The sequence below is a fragment of the Ciconia boyciana genome, chromosome 21, assembly GCF_034638445.1.
Source record: "Ciconia boyciana chromosome 21, ASM3463844v1, whole genome shotgun sequence".
Classification (NCBI taxonomy): Eukaryota; Metazoa; Chordata; class Aves; order Ciconiiformes; family Ciconiidae; genus Ciconia; species Ciconia boyciana.
Window position 1 is genome coordinate 5,413,127 of NC_132954.1, and position 21,429 is coordinate 5,434,555.

Consider the following 21,429-nt stretch of genomic DNA (forward strand, 5'->3'; position numbering starts at 1 on the left):
CAAGGAAGCACCCCAGCAGTGCGAAAGGGGTGGCTGTGCCCGCTCAAAGAGCCATCTCACCTCCCCTGAGCATCCCCTGCCCCTTCCCTGCCTCCCCTGCCCACAACGCGGTTTCCTCCATCTCCCTGCCTGCACCGCTTTCTGAATTAAAGCCGCAAAGGGCTGCGGTAAACACGGCCGGTGACAGCCAGCAAGTTGGCATCGCTCAGGCTAGAGGCAGCAAAACAGACCAAAAAGTGCAGATTTGGCTTCTTGGGGACTTGCTGCCCATGTTTTCATGTGCCCGTTACAGGCTTGCAAGGGCGGAGAGAGAAAATGCCACGAGCGCCGGGGTGCGGGAGCCAGCGCAGGCAGCCAGCGCTCCTGGCAGGGCTCTGGGCAGCACCTGGAGAGGGGAAGGCTGCCAGATCAGCTTCTGCAACCAGTCACCTTGTAAACGCTATTAATAATGTCATCTCAGCTCCTCAGCACCTCATTCGCACAGGCAGGAGGGGAATTTGCAGAGCTGCAGCTGGAGACGGGGCCCGAAACGCCCCGCGTCAGCGCAGGTGCTTCAGCAGTGGCCCCAAAACACAGAGCAGGGGTCGCTGGCGCCCAAGTCCAATGCCCACCCGTGCTCTGGCTGCCGAGAGGCTGCAGTCGGGGGGATGAGCGCAGCATCGGGACGGAGCCGGCCGCCGGCACGGCACACCCAGCCGGTACACGGTGACTGGGGGTTCCTTTTACATTGATCCCCCGTGCCAGCTGCAGCGAGGCTCAGGAAAAATTTATGATGGACACCACGCCAGCATAAGAAAGTGAATTATATTACTCCCGGACACAATAACTCAGGGCAGCTGTCAGCCACAGAGCTGCAGGATTAACCCTTCGCGTCAGCCCCGGCAGCGGCACGGGAGGGTGGGGAGGCTGCCAGCCCAACTGGTGACAACTCCCTTGGCTCCCTGCTAAATTAAACATTGGATTGATTCACCTTTGTTATACAGGGGGATCAGCTGGTAAAGCCCGGCCGTGCCACGGCAGTGCTGTAAAAAAGGGGCAAGTCACTAAGAGTGTTATTAGATGACAGGCGATGGCATCCCGGGTGCCTTCTGCTTTCCTCTCCGCCTTCCTTCTAGCAGGCGAACCCCAGTAGCTGTCTGCAGCAAGATGAGGCCGGCTGGGAGTCCCAGAGCAAAAAGCTCCTCTGACAGCAGGAAGGGAAAAAAAAAAAAAAAGAAAAAAGAAAGGGGAAAAAGCAAGGGAAGCATCCCCTCCTGCTGTAGCTGAGGGCCAGGTAAACCGAGCTGCTCTCCCGCTGCCCCTGCACCCGCAGCCCGGGCTCGCTGCCTGCTGCAGCGGGGACAACAGCCGCCGGCTTCCAGCCACCTGCCAGGGGCCAGCCCGGCACGATCGGGTGTCGCAGCCGGCTCTCCGGGGACAGCCCGCGAGACGGGAGAGGGCAGAGCATCGGGAAAGAGTTTTGGAAAGAAGTGGGGGAAAAAAAGAAAAAAAGTCAATCTGCACCCGGGTGCCACCGTGCACCCATGACCAGCGGGACCCACGCCACGGCCGGTGGGAACCACACCGGCAAACACACCCTCACCGGAGCCGGATCAGTGCCCAACCCACAGGAGCGGAGCCGGCTCCTCTCCCTTTAGCAGGATTTTGAGCTCAATTTCTTTTCCAGTTGTTATTTGCAAAGCAGCTTCCCCTGCCTCCCCGCGTTACTTACGGGGCTGGCTCAGCCGCTGCCCCAGCATTCGCTTTGTGCCCAGACACACCGCTCGAAATCCAAATAAAAGACAAAAGAAGGAAGCGAAGCAGAGCCGTGGAAAGCACAACCCCTCCCAGCTGCCTCCATGGGAAGCCGGCAACTCCTCGGCGTCCCAGAGGGACTCGATTTGCCTCGATCAGCGATCGATGGCAGATGGTCGGACTCTGCTGGAGCGGCTCAGCCTCTCTCCATGCTGCGCATCCACACCACGGAGGGCGAGAAATACCTTTTAGGGTGCCAAGTCCATCCAGGAACTTCTTGTACTTCCCCAAGTTCATTTTCCAGCCGAGCACACCTTGCTCCTCAGCTGGGTGGCATCGGGGCACCCACGAGCCCCAGCCGCCGTCACCGGCTCAGCAGCCCCGCTGGCCTCGCCGCCGTCGCCCTTTGACCACTCGCGAGCCCAGCTGCGGCACGGCCCCCGCGTTTCCTTATTTGATGAAGCGCATTAAAACCTCCCATGGCCGAGGCCACCCCCCTTTTTGCAAATGAGCCCAGCGCTACCAGCAAGTGCCCAGCACCATCAGGGCTCCCAGCACCCCTTACCCCACCCTCCACGCCGGAGGTTTCAGGGATTGTATGTCCCGGGGATATTTCCAGCAAGGAGCACATTTGAGGGAATTGGGAGGGGAAAGAAAAAACCCAACAGGCTTTACGACAGCAGAAGACGGGGAAAACGCAGTCAGCGGGCACAGTGCGGGGTCCCTGTCCTCGTGGGACAGCAACAAAGCCACCCTGGTGATCCTGATACCAGGCCACCAGCCTGGGAGAAGCCACCGGAAAAGCCCCTTCAAGCGCTGGGAAAAAGGGCCAGGAAAGACCCAGGAGCAGGCGGGGGCCGGGTCCCTCCTGCTTTTGCCCCCCCTGCTCACCACACGCTCGCCCCGCACCGGCAGCGAGGCGCTTGCAAAGCCGAAAAGGAGATTTACTCGTTTTAAAGGAATTTTTAGCAGCAGGAAACCAGCCCAGCATGATCCAAGGGGATCTGAGCACCCACCCCGCTCATCGCTGCCCTTCAGCGGAACCAGTGTCCACCGGGCATGTCCCGGGACTTCTGTCAAATCAAATAATAAATAATAATAGCAGCAGCAGCGGTGATGAAACATGCTTGTCATGGTGCCGGATCACATTCTCCCTGTATCAACCCACTGCCTCTCCGGAAAGATCCCAGCAGATTGAGCAAGACCCACCGCACCGTGCGGGATCTGCCCGCCTGGGCTTCGGCATGGCCGGCACCTGCCGGCAGAGCCATCCTGGCACACCCACACAGCATTTGAGCTTTGATGGAGGGAAAGGAGAGAAACCAAAGCGAGGAAGTGCTGCAGGAGCCAAATCACCCCCCAGAAAACAGGGGTGGCAGCTCCCCTTGTCTCGCCGGGGCGAGGAAATTCCCCTTATCTGCCGGTACCGGCACATGAATCCCCGGCTCCTTCACCGCGTGCTGGGGGAGCGGATCCACCCGTTCCCAAAGCAAGCAGCATCCCCCAGCAATGCCCCACGTTATCCACAAAAACGTTAATAAAACCAGTTTGCACATCCAAGCTACCCTGGAGGGGAGCACAGGGCCCCGACTCCTCTGCAGCTCTGTGGACAGACGGACACCTCTCCGGGGACAGACGCGCACCGGGGGTATCACTTTCCTTCGCAAGCGGAGCAAACCCCGCGGGCCAGTTGCCGCTTGTGCCCCCGACAGCTGTCGGCCTGGGAACCGGGGAGCCAAAGTCGCTCCGGGGAAATGGAGGCAGGTGGTGAGGTACCCCCGCACAGCCCCCCGCTCCAATTACACCGGGGCCCTCCGCACCACCCGCACCCACCGCCAGGCTTGGGTGGGATGGAGGTGACACCCAGAGGACCCGCTGCCATTGAAGGGAGCTGCCCCAGCCCTGGGTCCACAGCAGCCGGGGCGAACGCCCATCCCGGTGAGAGGGAGCCGATACGGTCACCGGCGAGTGGGAGCCGATACGGTCACCGGCGAGTGGCCACGTGGAACAGCCCGGCTGTGCCGGCCTCCGCCGAGGACTCAGCACAGGGTCGGAGCTGGAGGTGCCTGGTTGGCAGCAGGCGGTGGCAGCCGGCGGTGGCAGCCCTCGCCTGCCGGCACACCGCAGCCCGGCCGCAGCCCCGGCATCGCGGGGCCGCTCCTGCAGACATCCCCCCGCGCCTGCCGGCAGAGCCGGGAGCAGAATAAAGTTGTTGCAAGAAGCCAAGTTGTCACCGCTAAAAATAGCACAATGGAATTTTCCTCTAAAGAAAAAAAAAAGGAAAAAAAAATCCCTGCTTCTTGCTGACAAAGGGGCTGTGAGAGGGAAGCGAGGAACAGCCCCGTGGAGGGGGCACGGGGGACACCATCTCCTTCGCCCCTGCGCCCGGAGCCGGCCTCGCGCCAGCACGGAGAGCGGAGCCCAGCGCGGGGGAGCGGGCAGCACCGCCAACGTCCCCGTTTTATTTATCTCCATCCTCCCCTTCCCAGCAAAGGGGAGAGACCAGGCACCACCGGGACGGCCGCCGGACGCAGCAAGCAGGCAGCTGCTCTGAAATTACAGCAGCAGGAGGGAGACGTGGCTGCCCCAGGCCAATCCTGGCCCCCCCGGCACCCCGGCTCTCCCCCCAGCACCCGCCGTGGCTTTGTACCTGCAGGGTGATAAGGGTCACCCCACGCTTGCAGGGGGTTCGGTGCCTCCCTCCTGCCCCGCTCCCTACCACACCGTCTAACACCAAAGCAGGGCAGTGGTGCGGGAAGGCAGCCCAACACCCGCCGTGCCCCCCAGACCCCACGGCGATGGGGAGAAGGGCGCTTCCCTCCTTCCCATCCCGATAAGGGGAAGCAGGTCTGATGCCGCCAGACCCCATCCACAAGCATCCAGGCTCCTTCTCTCTGCCGGGAACGCCAGGAATTCCGGGAGCAGGGAGGATCGCTCCAGCTGGCTCCATCAGTGCACCGGGGCCGGGGGGAGCCCCCAGCTCCCTGGCCGGCCACCGTGCACCCAGCCACCGAGGAATCCCAGCATCTCCCAGCCCAGCAACTGCCCTCCGCAGCAAGAACGAGAAGCATCCCAAACAGCCGGCGAGGATGAAATATCTCCACGTGCAGTGTCTGGAGCCGCCTGAAATTAAACCTCCTGCGCCGTGGCTGTCCCCGCCACCCTCGCCCCAGGGCAGTGCCCCACGGGGTGGGGGGGTTTGCTCCCCGACGTGCACACGAGTGGAGGGGACGGCAGGGGACCGTGCCGCCCTTCCCCACCATCACCAGCAGCGGGGCAGAGGCCGTTCACACCATGCTCAAGGACGCTGCCAGAGCCAGGGCACAGACGCGTGACCCACGGCAGCAGCAGGAGCAAGCCTGGGGTGCGGGATGCATTTATTTTAGGAGAGCCTCGCCGGCAAGGCTACGCCATCACCGCTCCGGCAAGCCCCCAGCGGCGACACGGCGATGGCCACATCAGCTGTCCCCAGCGTCACTCGGAGCGATCCTCATATCAACTGGTGCTCGAACCAGGGAGGCAGTGCAGGGGCTGCTAATTTGTGCTAATTAGCTGGCGGGGCAGCTGCCGGCAGCATGCGCAGTGTGGGACCACCAGGCTGGGAGAACAGCCTGACCCTGCTCCGCACGGAAAGGAGTCGCTCCCCCTGGATAGTTTTACCAGGACGACTCTTGTAGCAAAACTACCCAAGGTCAACGCAAATCTCATTGCCACGGGAGCCCTTGTATACAGTTTCCTGCAGGGAAAAATAAGCTGCTGGCAAAAGCACTTCTGAAAGGCCATTGTGGACCTGAATAGCAATTAATAAAAACCAAGACAGAAGTGACACCCTTATTTGACACGACCAGAAGTCAGCACAAAGGTCCCACCGGGACCGAAGCAGAGGTGCAGCTCCACGCAGGAGCGGGGCAACCGGCCGGGAGGCAGCAGGGGCAGAGCGAGGGCTTGGGAGCAGGACGGGGCAGAGCTGGCCCTGGCCCCAACCGTGCGGGGACTCTGCCCTCGACCCAGGCAGGGGTCCTGGCAGAGCTTGAGGAAGGGGACAGGGGCCCCAGCAGAGCTCGAGGTGGGCAAAAGCAGAGGCTGGGAGAGGAGAAGACCCACGCAGGTGCCGTAGGGGTACAAAACACAGCAGCCATCACTGGGGGGAGGCTGGCAAAGCTTCCCTGGCATTGGTAAAAAATGCCTCAGCTGAGCAGAGGAGGGCAGGGAGAGCAGGCAGCCACTGCAAGGACACGGGCACAGCACCGGCCCCACGGTCCACGCCGGCAGGCTTGGACTCACCAGAGGAAACGGGGTCCAACAGGAAATGAAAAATGGAAATGCAGCATGTCACGCACAGGGAAACAACAAAAAAACATGATTGTGCCCTGGCAGCGCCCAGCCAGCCGCCCTGAACTCACTGGTCCAGATTGCTGATAAACAGGGGGACTGGGCACCAACACAAGACGCTCGTTGCAGACCGACTCATCTCACCGCTGCCGGTACCGATGGATCCAGGCTCCCATCAGCACTGTCAGAGCCTGCTCCGACAGGGCGAGAGGGAGCCCCGGCCCATCCTGCCAGCCCTGCTGCCAGGATCAGCATCCCACTTCTCGTCCAAAATCTCCCAAACCATCTTGCCCAACAGCCCTCCCCACACCCCTCCTTCCAGGAATCACTGGGCTTATCTGACCCAGAAGCAAGGCACACATCTCAGATCACATCCGAGGACTCGTTTTACCATGTCCGCAGCCAGACGTACATCAAATCTGATCACCCAGCCTCCCAGCCCCACCACACATCTCCTCCTTGGGAAGGCGACACTGGAGGAACCCCCTCCCTGGCCCCCAAGCCGGGTGGGATCCATCGGGATGCACAAAAACCCACGACACGAGCTTGGAAACAATTATTAACACAAGCCTCCTCCGTGCTTTGCAAATGCTGCCGTGCAGGGGACCTCCTTGGCAGTTTCCCTCTCCGAGCTGGAGGCTGTTTGAACACCCCCAAACCCCAGCAGCGGGCCCAGCCCCTCGGGACAAGAGCAATGCTGAGATGTCAAACGTGGAGCTTCCAGCGAGCCTCGAGAAAGAGTGTCTAGAAGGACAAGGGGGAGCTCGAGGTCAGCATCCAGCAGGGATGCTGCGAGCCTGGCTGCTCCGGATGCGGGACGGGGGCCGCCCAGGCAGGGGACCACGCTGCTGGCAGGGCCAGCACCGGCAGGCAGCCGGCAAAAGCTGCCAGGAAGCCGCTCTCCTCCCCGTGCCGGGGAGACCGGCACCCCGCCTCCACCCCCTGCTCTCCCACCGCCACCCAGCAGCGGCTCTGCTGGTTCCCACCCCACCTGCAGACTCAGACGGGATGGGAAAGGCGTGAGCAACCAGTCGGGGTGCGGAGAGGAGCCGGTTTGTAGGTCCTGCCCACGGACCCACGAAGGCTGGCTCCGCACAGCCGTGCTGGGCAGGGGTGGCACGTCATGGGTGACGGCCACCACCAGCCCCAGAAATTAGGGCTCCCACCGCGGCCCCGCTCACGGCAGGCTGCTGTCCCCATCCCAGGTATGCCATCGCACCCACTCCTGCACCGCCTCACCCCACAGGCAGCAATTGCCTCATCTGCCCTGGAAAACTCAGCTGGCATTGCCAGGATCCGTCCACGGCACAGAGCTTCCCGAGGCAGCGACACCCTGGGTACGGCCGAGCTGCAGGCAGGAGCGTGGAAGGGCTGAATTTGTGCTCAGGGAGAGCAGTCCCACCACGACGAGCGCAGCCCCAAGAAAACATCGTCCCCCGCGGTCCCTGCGTCCCCCGGGGTGAGCAGAGCCTGCACCAGGCATCAGCCAGCCCTGCCCACGCTCCCCATCACGGCCGCACATCAGAGGCTGCTCATGGAAACCATCCCCGGGGAATATTAATGAGAATGCATTTCTGCTCCTTCCCAGCGAAGCGATAGATTCAAATCAACACCAACCCGGTCACTCCCCTCAAACCAGAGCTGCCGCAACACCGAAGGCTGAGCGGTCGCAAATCCCACCCCAGGTGCCAGATCTGCTCCCCAGCACACCCAACATGGCTTGGGTGGGATCAGCTCACCCCAAAGTGCCCCCTAAAACCTTCCTTCCAGGGCTTCCTTGGCCAAGCAGAGCCCCGGGAAGAGCCACACGGCTTCCCGGCACTGCCCGGTGCATCCTGCCCGCTGCCCCACAACCATCCCGGCCCTCGTGCTCCAGCCGGCAGCGAAACACTGCCCCGTGCAGGAACCAGCTCGGCCGCGGCAGCCGGGATGAGCCACGGCCCCGGGAAGGGCTCCCAGCCCCTCCGTGCAGAAGAGAGGGCAAAACATGGCTTTATCAGGGTCCTTCCTCCTCCTTCTCCCACCGCTCATCCTCACCCTGTCTGGGGACACCGGCAGCCCCAGCACAGAAGAGCTGCTTCACACCCCACCCCAAACGCCGGCACAGCACCGAGACAGGAGAAACTGGAAACTGAAGTCCACTGCTGCTCCCACAGCATGGTTTTATCTGTTTTAGGTGCATATAAAGGGACTTATCACCCCGGTATTCAAACAGCAGTGTCAAGACACTTTAAATTTAAATAAAACCTCTTTTTCTACTTCCCTCTGGGAGGTTTCGTGCCGCTGGCATCAGCCACGGTATGTCCAGAGCAGTCTAAACTTAGCTGACACAAGCGAGACGAGCCTGGAAAGGAGGTTGGCCAGAAACCAGCAGACGGAGGTCAAAGACTCCGGTCTCGCCCCGAAGCATGAGCCGGGAAGGAAAAGGCTCTGACGGGAATGCGTGCAGGCAGTGCTGAGGAGAGGAGCGAGAGAACAGCGCAAGCCCTTTCCAAACGCTCAGCTCGGAGGCGAAACAAGATCAAAGCTTTCCGGCGCTCGCTGCTGGCACAGCACCGTGCACCGGCGGGAGTCACACCACGTCCTGGTGCCTGTGCCAGGGAGGTACCGCGGATGCGGCCACCTTGCACGGGCACCCACCGTCCCAGCCTCCCCAGGGACTTTTCTCCCTGGACCAGAACCACGTGTAAATTCGGAGAAGCAGCTGACAGCCCCAGGACCCGCGAGCAGGGCTCAGCCACGGTCCTGGTTCGTTAGCAGGGCGCCAGGACGACGATGGCAATTGCGATCACTTCTGCTGATTTTGTGACCGGGGATGCTGGCGGGTTGTGGGGGGAGGCACGCACCTCTCGACAAGGCGAGCCCAGCCCGGCAGGCACCGTCGGGCGTTTGGGATGGCGATGACTCCACCGCGAAGGTAGCAGAAAGCCGGCCGGGCGAGGCAGGGTGGATACTCTCACCTGAAAAACCACCAACTTCATTTCCCTATTGGCCAAAACAAACACGAGCGAAACAGCACCTTCCACCGCATGCTCAGGCTCCACCTTGGACACCCGGCTCCGGCCATCCCTGGGGACAGCCCAAGGCTCCTGCCACCTTCTTGAGCCGCCCTCGATCACTGGTGTGTGTCCCCATACCAGGGAAGCCAGCGACTCCCACGTGCATCCCAAAAAAATCAGCGTTATCTGGTCCGATGGTGGAAAGCCCGATGGCTTCCAGCCCAGCTTCCCCCGAGCCAGGGACTGTCCACTCTGCAGCAGCACTCAGCTACCCTTCCTCCCAGGTGATGAAGAGGAAGAAGGGCTTTCCCCCCCCATGAGGAGTCACCACCATGCCACCGGTCCCGTCAGCTCTCTTGCAGACTGCAGAGGCCTCATGCAGCCCACTCAGCACCGCCCAGGAACCACGTTAGTGTTTGCAGGATGAAATCCCGGCAGCAGCGGCCCCGCGTCAGGAGGCAGCCGCACGCTGCCAGGCTGGCACAGCCACTCGGCGGCAGCAACCGGGCACCCGCGGCAAGGGGTCTCCAAGCCCTGAGACCCCAGCGCTGGGGTCCAGACACCTCTAGTTGTATTTCTTATAGCAGAAGACAAGGCAAATTAAAAAAAAAATAATAAAAAAAGGAGTTTCTTCACAGATGGGCACGGCCAGGACTGCTGCCCACCAGCAGGAAGGCTCCAGCCCCACGAGGAGGGGTCCAACGCGCTCTGGTTCATTTACACAAGGGTCCCACACCTCTTCTGCCCGCCCCAGGCTCTCCTCCAGTCCCTGGGAAGGTTGTTCCCTCCCTAACGGGAGCCGGGTTAGGCGGACAAGGTGACAAGCCATCCCGGGCTGCCCCAGTCCAAACAAGCCAGGCCACGTGCCGGGCACCTCAGAGCGGGCAGAGATGGCACCGGGGGTGGGAAAGGGCTTCTCTGACACTCCAGGTTTCTACCCCCATCACGAAAAGGGTTAATTATCGAAAAGAAAAGATTTCACCAAGATTGATTAGTTAATGTTTACAGTGCTCTGAACAGGGAAACCGTGACCCTTGCGCTGCCTGCACCCTTGCGCTGCCTGGTGTCCCGGGGGCTGCGGCAGCACGAAGCCACGTGCCGGCTCTTGCTTTCCTGAGGGGACAGCAAGGGTCAGCATCCCCCAAAACATGGTGGGAGGTACGTGCCATGGGAATGGAGAGCAGCCCTCAGACACTGAGCCCCGCTCTGCGTGCCGTGGGAGGACGGACCAGGGTTTCCCTTCCTGCTCAGACCCCTCTGACTGGTGGCAGCATCCAGAGGGGCCCCCGACAGCTCCGCTGTCACCCCCCGTGCTGCCACCATCATCCTCACCAGCACCCACGGCAGCAGCGCTGCACGTCCCGGCATGTGCTGCAAGCACCGCGATCCAGCGATGAGGCAAGAGGGGCTGGAAGCCGCCCCATGCCGTGCCTTCCCGGCGCGGCCCTGGGAAACTGGCCCGCTGGCTTTCAACTGGGCCAGACTGGTGAAGGTCTTGGTGCTGGAGACCTTCCAGCTGCAGGTGCCGGGAGCCGTTTGGGCCAGCAGAACCCGGAGGGTGCCGTGCTCCCTGAGGATGCCAGCAGTCAAAGGAAGCCACGATCAGGGCAGCTCTGCCACGTTCCAAGCACTGCGAGGTGGCACCGGAGCCTACACCACCCCCAAATCCCCTCCTTGAGCCCCACTCCCATCCCCTTGCTCAACCAACCCCCTCGGGACCGGGACCGGGGCGCAGCATCGCCCAGCACCGGGTCCGCTGGCAGCAGGGACGGGTGCCCCCGCAGCACCCACGCCAGCTCGCGGCGCTGATGCAAACCTCCTCCCCCAGCACGCCTGGGAGCGGGAGCACCCCGGCGAGCACCGGCGCCGCAGCAATGCAGCACACCTACCCAGCACCCCAGCTCTCCTCTGCCTAGGGTGGGTGTTTTTATAAAGAAATCACGGGGATCTGCGAGCTGGTTAACCCCTGCTCGTCAGAGAAAGGCAGGATTTGCACCTCACTGCGCCGGCTCCGGGACCCTTCCCGTGCCGCCGATCTCCTTCCCTCCAGACCTGCCCCGGCTTGCTCAACAGCGGAGGCCCCACGACTGGGGTTTTTAGGCTATTTTCTATTAGAAATAGAGTGGAGCCGTCTAATAGAAATGCAGGGAGGCATTTGCAATCTCCCCATGGCTCCCGGCTTCGGCAGCACCAAGCGTCCTCCTTGCCCTCCAACGGCACAAGCCGGTGCCAGCAGCACCGGGTCCCAGATGCGGTGGGTACAGGGTGGCCACCCCGAACCGGACACCGACCCCGCGGGTCTCCCCACACGGCTCGGCCCCCAGCAGTCACATTTCAGTGAAAACTCTCCATTTTTGCAGAATTAAGAGGGGGAGGGGACAAGCCAGTGGAAAACTTGTTCCGGACAGGAAAAACCAAACCGTTCACAGGAGCTGCAATGGGGGAAAGCAGGGAAGAGACAACACGTCCACCAGCTTGGAGCCCCACGATCCGAACTGGAGGCTCCCACCCAGCCCGCGCGGTGCAGGTGGGACGTCCCGGCAGGGCTGGGGAGCTGGGAAGGGGTCGAAGGCAAAGGAAAGTTTTTATACAGCATAAACACTCATTTCCCCTACACCAAACAGGCACCACAAACGAGATCAAACAACACCCAGCAGGGTATTTCCAAGCGACTACCAGCTTTCTACCATAACCCCGTGTAGAAATTAGGCATTACCTAAAAAGCCCTCCTTCCCAGGGGAACCCGGCCACTCAACGAAGGCACCGACAGCCGGAGCACGGGGTGGGCGAGGGGGGGCCCAGCCTGGCACCGCCGGCCGGTGGTGCTCCAGCTGGACCGGCACGGACAGGCACTGTAATTTCATTTTCTTTTTTGGAACAAAGCAAACCGATGCAAACGACAGCTCTTTCCACGCCAGCCCCTGGCACCCACCGCACCGTTTCCTCTGCGTCTCCACGCTGAACCCAACTACATCAAAGGGGCTTTTTATTAATAAAAGTTTGTCAAGTACTTGGATGAGCCCGAGTCACATTATCCAGCGCCTTTCCAAGGCGCCCGAAGAGGCTTTTATTCCCGGCTCCCTGTGAAAGCGGAGCGAGGCTGCACGTTTCTCCCACCTCTGGGAGGTTTGAGTGGCACCCCCTGAATCAGGGAGCTGGGGAATCCATTATTCCCCTTTCTCTGCAGGCAGAAAGGAAAAGGAAACGGGCGCTGCGAGCGCCTGGCTCCTCTCGACTCGGCCATCCGCATTTTAAAGAGACTTGGCTGCTAAACTTACAAAACAGAGCGCTAGGAGCCCTGTGGGGCTGAAATCTGGGCTCCAAGACAAGTCTATCTCTGCAGCAAGGAGGAAAAAAATAATAATAATAAGAATGGAAACGCACGCAACTCCCGGAGACGAGCCACCGACATCAAAACTGCACACTCACTGCCGGTACCGACACCGGCACAGCTGCCGACACGGCGGCCTGGGGAGCGCATCGGCTCTTCGTCCCTGCCCAGCTACGGCTCGGGGAGAGGGAGCCCGGCCCCGTGGGGGGCCACGGGAACACCGGGGCAGTGGGAGCGGGGATGCGGGATGGGGGGGTCCCCACATACCTTATGGCACCCCGGGGGAAGGGCACAGGGATGATGGGTGTTGTGGTGCTCTGAGCAGCAAGGTGGGGTGCTGGAATGCTGGGCACCCCACGCAGGGACACCAGGGCCCCAGACACCCCATGCAGGGGATGCAGGGACCCCAGCAACCCCATGCAGGGACACTGAGCCCCTGGGCAGCCCACACAGGGGACACAGGGACCCCAGACATCCCATACAGGGGACACCAGGGCCACTCATCCCTTGGGCACCCCACACAGTTCAGATGCAGGGACGCTCTCCCCTCGGGCACCCCACGAAAGGGGACACCAGGGATACTTGGACCCCACATACCCCACGCAGGGGACATTCTCCCCTCAAGCACCCCACGCAGGGGACACCAGGGACACTCAGACCCCACATACCCCACGCAGGGGACACTCATCTCTTGGGCACCCCATGGAGGGGACACCAGAGACACTCAGAACCTGCATACCCACGCAGGGGACATTCTCCCCTCGGGCACCCCACGCAGGGGACACCAGGGACACTCAGACCCCAGGCACCCCACGCAGGGGACACTCATCTCTTGGGCACCCCATGGAGGGGACACCAGGGATACTCAGACCCCGGGCACCCCACACAAGGGACACCAAGGACACTCGGACCCTGCACACCCACGCAGGGGACACTCTCCCCTTGGGCACCCCACGCAGGGGGCACCAGGGACACTCGCACCCCGGCACCCCACGCCGCGATGCTCACCCCGACCATCCCGCCCGAGCGGGGCGCCGGGGGACAGAGGAGCCCGCAGAGCCCCGGCCGCGGGCACAGGGACGGCGCCGGCTCAGCCCCCCGCGGGGCGGTCCCGCCGCGCTCCAGGCCCCGCACCGGGCCCCGCCGGCCGCCGTACCTTTGTAGCGCTCCAGCACGTCCTCGTAGGCCTGGACGAACTCCTTCTCCTGGCTGCGGTTGGCCGGGAGCAGCCCCGGCACGTACCCGGCCATGGCGGCCTTTGTGCCGGCGGCCTCGGTGCAGCTGCCGGCGCGGCGGCCAGGGCCGGTCTGCGCCGACACCGCTTCCGCCCGCGCCGCCGCCCGACCCGCGGCCCCGCCCACGGCCGGCGGGCACGCCCCCGAGGCCCCGCCCCCGAACTTCTGCCCCGCCCCCTGGCCGCCGTCCCGCCCCCTGACACCCGCCCCGGCCCCGCCGCGCCCCCTGGCGGCGGCGCGGGGCAGCCCCGGGCGGGAGGGGCGGGGGCCACCGGGGCCACCGGGGCCACGGCGGGAGGTGACGCCGCCCGGGCAGGGCCACCCGTGACGCCGGGGCCTCCCAGGGCCCCGACCGCCTCCCAGCGCCGTCACTGCCGCCTGGCGCCGCGCTGCCTCCCAGAGCTCCCCAGGGGCAACCAGTGCCGCCCAGTGCCGCCCAGTGCAGCCCAGTGCGCCCAGAGCGCGGCAGCGCAGCGCAGCCCAGTGCATCCCACTACATCCCAATGCATCCCAGTACAGCCCAGTGCAGCCCAGTGAGCCCAGAGCGCGGCAGCGCAGCGCAGCCCAGTGCATCCCACTACATCCCAATGCATCCCAGTACAGCCCAGTGCAGCCCAGTGCAGCCCAGTGCGCCCAGAGCGCGGCAGCGCAGCGCAGCCCAGTGCATCCCACTACATCCCAATGCATCCCAGTACAGCCCAGTGCAGCCCAGTGAGCCCAGAGCGCGGCAGCGCAGGGCAGCCAGTGCAGCCCAGTACAGCCCAGTGCAGCCCAGCGCATCCCAGTGCATCCCAAGGCATCCCAGTGCAGCCCAGTGCGCCCAGAGCGCGGCAGCGCAGCGCAGCCCAGTGCATCCCACTACATCCCAATGCATCCCAGTACAGCCCAGTGCAGCCCAGTGAGCCCAGAGCGCGGCAGCGCAGGGCAGCCAGTGCAGCCCAGTACAGCCCAGTGCAGCCCAGCGCATCCCAGTGCATCCCAAGGCATCCCAGTGCAGCCCAGTGCGCCCAGAGCGCGGCAGCGCAGCGCAGCCCAGTGCATCCCACTACATCCCAATGCATCCCAGTACAGCCCAGTGCAGCCCAGTGAGCCCAGAGCGCGGCAGCACAGGGCAGCCAGTGCAGCCCAGTACAGCCCAGTGCAGCCCAGCGCATCCCAGTGCATCCCAAGGCATCCCAGTGCAGCCCAGTGCGCCCAGAGCGCGGCAGCGCAGCGCAGCCCAGTGCATCCCACTACATCCCAATGCATCCCAGTACAGCCCAGTGCAGCCCAGTGAGCCCAGAGCGCGGCAGCGCAGGGCAGCCAGTGCAGCCCAGTACATCCCAGTGCAGCCCAGCGCATCCCAGTGCATCCCAAGGCATCCCAGTGCAGCCCAGTGCGCCCAGAGCGCGGCAGCGCAGCGCAGCCCAGTGCATCCCACTACATCCCAATGCATCCCAGTACAGCCCAGTGCAGCCCAGTGAGCCCAGAGCGCGGCAGCGCAGGGCAGCCAGTGCAGCCCAGTACAGCCCAGTGCAGCCCAGCGCATCCCAGTGCATCCCAAGGCATCCCAGTGCAGCCCAGTGCGCCCAGAGCGCGGCAGCGCAGCGCAGCCCAGTGCATCCCACTACATCCCAATGCATCCCAGTACAGCCCAGTGCAGCCCAGTGAGCCCAGAGCGCGGCAGCGCAGGGCAGCCAGTGCAGCCCAGTACAGCCCAGTGCAGCCCAGCGCATCCCAGTGCATCCCAAGGCATCCCAGTGCAGCCCAGTGCGCCCAGAGCGCGGCAGCGCAGCGCAGCCCAGTGCATCCCACTACATCCCAACGCATCCCAGTACAGCCCAGTGCAGCCCAGTGAGCCCAGAGCGCGGCAGCGCAGGGCAGCCAGTGCAGCCCAGTACATCCCAGTGCAGCCCAGCGCATCCCAGTGCATCCCAAGGCATCCCAGTGCAGCCCAGTGCGCCCAGAGCGCGGCAGCGCAGCGCAGCCCAGTGCATCCCACTACATCCCAACGCATCCCAGTACAGCCCAGTGCAGCCCAGTGAGCCCAGAGCGCAGCAGCCAGGCGCAGCCCAGTGCATCCCAGTGTGCACGGAGCACTGCAGCCCAGTGCATCCCAGTACATCCCAGTGCACCCAGTATGACCAAAGCACTGCATCCCAGCGCATCCCAGCACATCCCAGCACACCCCAGTGCATCCCAGCGCATCCTACTGCATCCCAGCACATCCCAGCGCATCCCAGCGCATCCCAGCACACCCCAGTGCATCCCAGCACATCCCACTGCATCCCACTGCATCCCAACGCATCCCAGCGCATCCCAGCGCATCCCAGTGCATCCCAGCGCACCCCACTGCATCCCAGCACATCCCACTGCATCCCACTGCATCCCAGCGCATCCCAGCGCATCCCAGTGCATCCCAGCGCATCCCAGCGCATCCCACTGCATCCCAGCGCATCCCAGCGCATCCCAGCGCATCCCAGCACACCCCAGTGCATCCCAGCACATCCCACTGCATCCCACTGCATCCCAGCGCATCCCAGCGCATCCCAGCACACCCCAGTGCATCCCAGCACATCCCACTGCATCCCACTGCATCCCAGCGCATCCCAGCACATCCCAGCACACCCCAGTGCATCCCAGCGCATCCCACTGCATCCCACTGCATCCCAGCGCATCCCAGCACATCCCAGCGCATCCCAGCGCATCCCAGTGCTCCTCGGGGCACCCAAGCAGGGGAGCACCTTGGCTGCCCCCCACCCCGCTGCCCACCAGGGCGCGGGTCCCGCTCCTGCTCCGCACCCGAGGCCGGCCAGGCGGGCGGCCGCTTCGGACCCCGATGCCAAATACTGGGGCTCTGCACCCCACGCCTGCTGCCAGCGCAGGAGAGGCTGCGGGGGGGCTCTCGGCCCCGTGGGGGTCCCAGGGGGAGCCAGGTGGAGCCTGTGAACAAGGGCAGCCCCACGTCGCCCCAGCCCCATTTTTCACCCGTGGGGTGCTGGACACCGTTAGACCCCCAACAAAATAACCCCCGGGGGTCTTTCACCCCAGCACCTCACGTGGGCGAAGGCCCAGGACGAGTCAGACGCTGCTGGGGACGGGAGGCACAGGAGGGACCCCCAGCTCCGGCTTTGCAAAACCTCCTCTTATTTCAGGCTGAGTTTAGCAGGGATTTCTCCCCTGGGGTATTCCCAGCGTGGGGCCGGGGGGCTCCGGGTCTCCCGGGTCGGGGTTTTGTCCCCACGGCCACCGGGTGCCGCAGCTCCCGTCCCCGCCGGGATGGGAACGGGGCACGGGAGATGCACAGAGAGAGCCAGGCCCCTCGGCATCGCTTTGGGGGGCCGTGGGGGAGCGGGGAGCCCCTCGGCATCACGCGGGGGGGCCATGGGGGACGGGGGGGGACCCCAGCAAGGGGCCCAAGCAGGACCAGGGGCAAACCGCACGGGGAAATGGGGATGGAGTGCAGGGCCAAACCTGCCTGGCACCCCAGCCCCACCAGAAACCCCACTCGCCCCCCAAACCCCAGCCCTCCCGGCGATTCTGGACGTGGCAGAGCGAAACCCCCGACAGAAACAGCCCTTACGGGGGCACGGGGGTGGCCGTCCCCAGGCCGGGGGACACTCCCGGCCCCCCAGCACCCGGCCCCCCCCCGCTCAGCCCACAGGGCACCCCCTCGCCATGACCCAAGGCCGGCCCCGGCCCCCTGGGCAGCCCTGTCCCCCCCCCACCCGCCGGGCCAAATCCCGGCCTTTTTTGGCCACCGCAAGATGTTGCTTTTTCACCCTGGCTGCGCCGTTCCCATGGCAACCGGAGGGCCAGGCTCTGCCAGCTGGGTAACCATGGCAACGAGAAAAGCCCCATCCCGCTCAGCCCAGACATCGGGTGTCCCCCCACCGCCACCCAGGGTCCCCCCCCCACCGGCAGCACCCCGGGGTGGTGGGGGCAGCACCCCGCATCCCTCCGGGCGACGGCGAGGGGCCACTGGTGGCAACCACCATCCTCGCCATCTCCTCCTCCTCCTCCTCCTCCTTCTGAAGCCCCCGGCCTGGGGGGGGGGGGGTTTACACAAATCATCCCCCTTGCCCCGGCTTCGGCGGCATCTCCCCTTCACCATGGTGCCTTAATTAGGAAAAGTAATTAACGTCGCACCGAGCGGGCTGCATCCCTGGCAGCGCCTCCGTGGGGAGGAGGGTTTAAATCCGGGCGACCATGCCGGCACGGTTGTGGCGAGGCTGCCTTTGTGCCCAGCGGTGCCGAGGCAGGGCAGCCGTCCTCGGGCGGCAGAGCATCGCGCCGGGCACGGCCGCAGGGGCCGAGGCTCCTCCAGCTCTGCCCTCGAAGCCGCCCCGCACGGAGCCCCGTGGAGGTGCCTGCGCTCGGAACGTCTATCTGACCCAAAAATGCGGTCTTGGGAAAAGGGGAAACGTGCGCCGGCCAGCTGGCACTTCCTAATTCCTCCCTGGGCGTCGGGAGGGCTGCTCAAAACCTGCCCCGTCCCCACGAGCGGGAGGGTTTGCTGCTCCCAAGGCAGCGGAGAATGAGGAGGGTTGTTCCCACGTCCCCGAGGATGAAGCACATCTCCCTCCGCTCAGCCAAGGCGCTGCCTCTGCCAGTGGCTCGGGTGACGCTACGAGTGACAAAGGACTCCCAGGAGCCTTTTCACGCAGACGAAGCACAGCCCTCGGAAAGCCCCCGCGACGCCTCTCCCATCACCCCTGCCCGCTGCCTCTGTTGCCCGCTCACCCCTCGCACCCTTGTCCCCCTCGGCCCCTCGCACCCCGGCGTCACCCCAGCGTCACCCCAGCACCCCACCAGCAGACCGTGACCCCTGGCAGGATCGAGCGCAAACAGGTTTAGGATGAAAGAGCCTTTTCTTCCAAAAGCAGCCTCCCCCCCCGGCCCAGCCACCACCCTCTCCCTCTGCCAAGCGGCTGGAGCGAGACAGAGCGACGCGGGGCCAAGGGCCAGACTCTGGCCCCCCCACGTCCCGCTCCCCCTCTGCCTTCCCCGTGCCACCGCCTTCCAGGGAGATGCCAGCAAAACAGGGAACGGCTCCAGAGGCTGCCTGGGGACCCGGGCCCAGCACCGGAGGTCCCAAAGGTGCAGGCGCAGACAGCCCGCGGGGGGAGCGGCGTGTCCCTGCCCCCCCGCACCATGGCACCGGCACCTCCGGCAAGGTCCTCGCTGGCGCATCCCCTCCCTGGGCACGGCCGCATCCTCCTTTCCTTGGCTCTGATGGCCAGAAGGGATGCAGAGACCGTCAGACCCCACGGACAGCGAGGAGGAAGAGCACCCCAGATCCATGCGTGTCCCCAAAGCCACTGCAAGGCTCACGGCTGGGTGCGGGACGGGACTCCCCGGCCCCGCACGATGCCCAGGCTCCGTCCCTGCCACTAAGTTGGCTTCCCAGGGGTCCCGGGGAGCTGAGGGGAGCTGAGCCCCGTCCCCCTCCCCAGGCACACCGAGAGGTGCCAGCTCCCCCGGGGCACGTTCCACCAGCCGCCGTCCCCAGTCCCCAGCCCAGCCCGGTCCCCGAGCCCCATGGCGGGGACGGGCACCGGGGCGGTTGGCGCGCTGCAGACAGTCCCACTGAATAATGCAAGGATCTGAATCAATATTTCAGCTCATTTTCAAACCCGGTGACACAAAACTGTCTCCGAACTCTTTCTTCCCAGCTCAGCACTGTCTAGCTGCACCTCACGAGTTATTTTTAATGGGGAATCTGCATGAGACCGGATTTTGTGACATCCCCCTGCCTTTAATAATGGGCTGGATCCAGCCAGCATGACGACAAGCGCTCGGCATCCCGGGCAGGCGGGGAGAAACGCAGCTGGGGAAATGGCTGTGCCTCGGCAGGGTCCAGCCCCGGGGAGCGGGAGGGTGCTCAGCACCCAGCGGGACGGGGCTTTGGGGGCAGAGCCGGTCCATGAGCGGTGACGGGTACAGTGGGGCCATGGCATCTCCCAGCCTCGGCGGTGCTGGCGCTTGAGGCAGGGCCGGCCGCACCCTGTGCGTTCGCTTCCCCCGGCCCCAGACAGCGCGTTTTTGAGAACCATCATTTGAATCAACTGGTTCTTCCTGCCCGGAGACACCCGCGAGCTGGGACGGCACAACCTGCCCGAGCGGCACCGTGGCATGGCCAGAGCTGCACGCGCCCTGCCGTGCCCACGCCGGCCAGGCAGGGAGGGCAGGCAGGGAGGGCAGGCAGGGAGGGCAGGCAGCCAGCATCCGCTGCCGCTCCTGCCCCGCGGGGATCTGCCCATGTGCCGGGTGCTGCAGGTCCCCCCACTCCCAGTCTGAGCCCCCACAACGCTCAGGGACCCTCGGGCGTGGATGCCAGCACTGGGGCTGTTTTGCCCGGCGGCTGGGGGCTGGCAGGGGCTGGCAGGGCAGAGCGGGCGCCTCCGGAGCTCACCGCCTTCATGCCTGCCTCTGCCAGCGAGATGAAAGCTGGGCCCCAGGGTGCCCTTGGGGCGGCAACCAGGATCAGCCCGGCCAGGGCTCGGCGGGGGCCCCTCGGCACGGCCCCAAATTCCTGTTTGCTCCGGCAGTCGCAGATCAAAGCCCTCGACGGCCCGGCCGTTTGTCCCAGGTGAAGAAGCAAATCCCGGCTTCGGTGCCTGGGGCCGCCACCTTGAGCAAAGCTCCTCCATCCTTCCTCCCCAGCAGCCCCGGAGCGGGGTCCCCGCCATCCCCATCAACCGGCACTTGGAGAAGGAGCCATCAGCCGTGGTGGATCCATCCCTGTCCTTGTTTCTCCTTCCCGTCCCCGTCCCTTCCCCCGGGGTGTGACAGCAGCCGGCGGGCACCGCGGCGGCACGGCAGGCGAGGGGACACATGGGTCAGGGTCCCCTCCACGACGCAGCAGCGCAGGGACCCCAGGGTGTCCCAATGACCACAGCGATGGTGCTGCCGATGGGCACCACCACGGCGAAGGAGCAACCCCGGCTCCATCAGCCGGGCGGGAATCACCAGCCTCCCAGGGCAAATTCCTCCCTGGAGTCTGGCCAAGGGCATTGTTCCACGAAGGAGCCATTTAGTCCTTAATTAGGCATTTTAATGTCACCCAAGCGAACGTTGGAGGTGCCCAGTCATCCCTTAACCCCAGCGTGCTGAGGGTATGAACCAACCCGCGGCGAGCCCTGCCCAGACAGGACAAAGCCATCACAGAGCCCGACCGCCACCGCGGCCCTCGGCCACCAAAGGCCACATCCATCCCCGCCTCCCCATCCCATCCATCCCCGGCTCCCTGGGGAGCAGCAGGGGACAGGGACGGCCCCGAGACCATCTCAGCCACCATGGGGGGAGCCCGGGGAGCCCCACCTCCCCGTCCTCGGGGGGGCCCGCCGCACAACAGGGCGCTGCCTTACCTGCGACCCTGACGACAGCCCTCTCGGCCGGGTCCAGCACCGAGTCCTGGCTCTTCCGCTTCCTCTGCTCGTGGAGGGGTAAATTCCAGGGCAAGGTGTCCCCGGGCGGGCAGGGGGAGAGGCTGCCCGAGCGCTCGCTGCGGTAGGAGCGCTCGCTCCGGCATGACCGCTCGCTCCGGCATGACCGCTCGCTGAGGGTCTCCTCGTCGGAGGACGACATGGCCCACGGCGTGGGCAGGAGGGTGGGCAGGACGTCCCCGCGGGCAGCAGCCTGCAGAAGGAGCAAATAGCAGGTGACGCCGGGCTGCCGGCCGCGGCTCCTTCCCCGCCATGGGTGCTGGGGGTGATGGAGAAGGGACCGTCCCGCCGCAGCCATCTCTACCCTTGCGCCTGTGCCCAAGCACCCTCTTGGGCAAGCGAATCAGCCCTCCCACAGCTCCTAAGCGCTG

At 64.7% G+C, this 21,429-nt stretch overlaps 1 protein-coding gene across 12 annotated transcripts in view; it reads right to left on the reverse strand.

Moving 5' to 3' along the window:
• The window catches only part of MACF1 (microtubule actin crosslinking factor 1), a 149,764-nt gene extending 128,564 nt beyond the window's left edge, over positions 1-21,200 (reverse strand). For 10 of the 12 annotated variants that reach the window (XM_072885339.1, XM_072885342.1, XM_072885338.1 and 7 more), the window contains exon 1: positions 20,981-21,200. In XM_072885339.1, the coding sequence (XP_072741440.1) occupies positions 20,981-21,200 (220 nt within the window). Of the gene's footprint in view, positions 1-1,979; positions 2,047-13,552; positions 13,710-20,980 lie in introns of those variants that run through there. The other 2 variants (XM_072885335.1, XM_072885337.1) reach the window with 2 other exon arrangements.
• Positions 21,201-21,429: the final 229 nt, after the last annotated feature.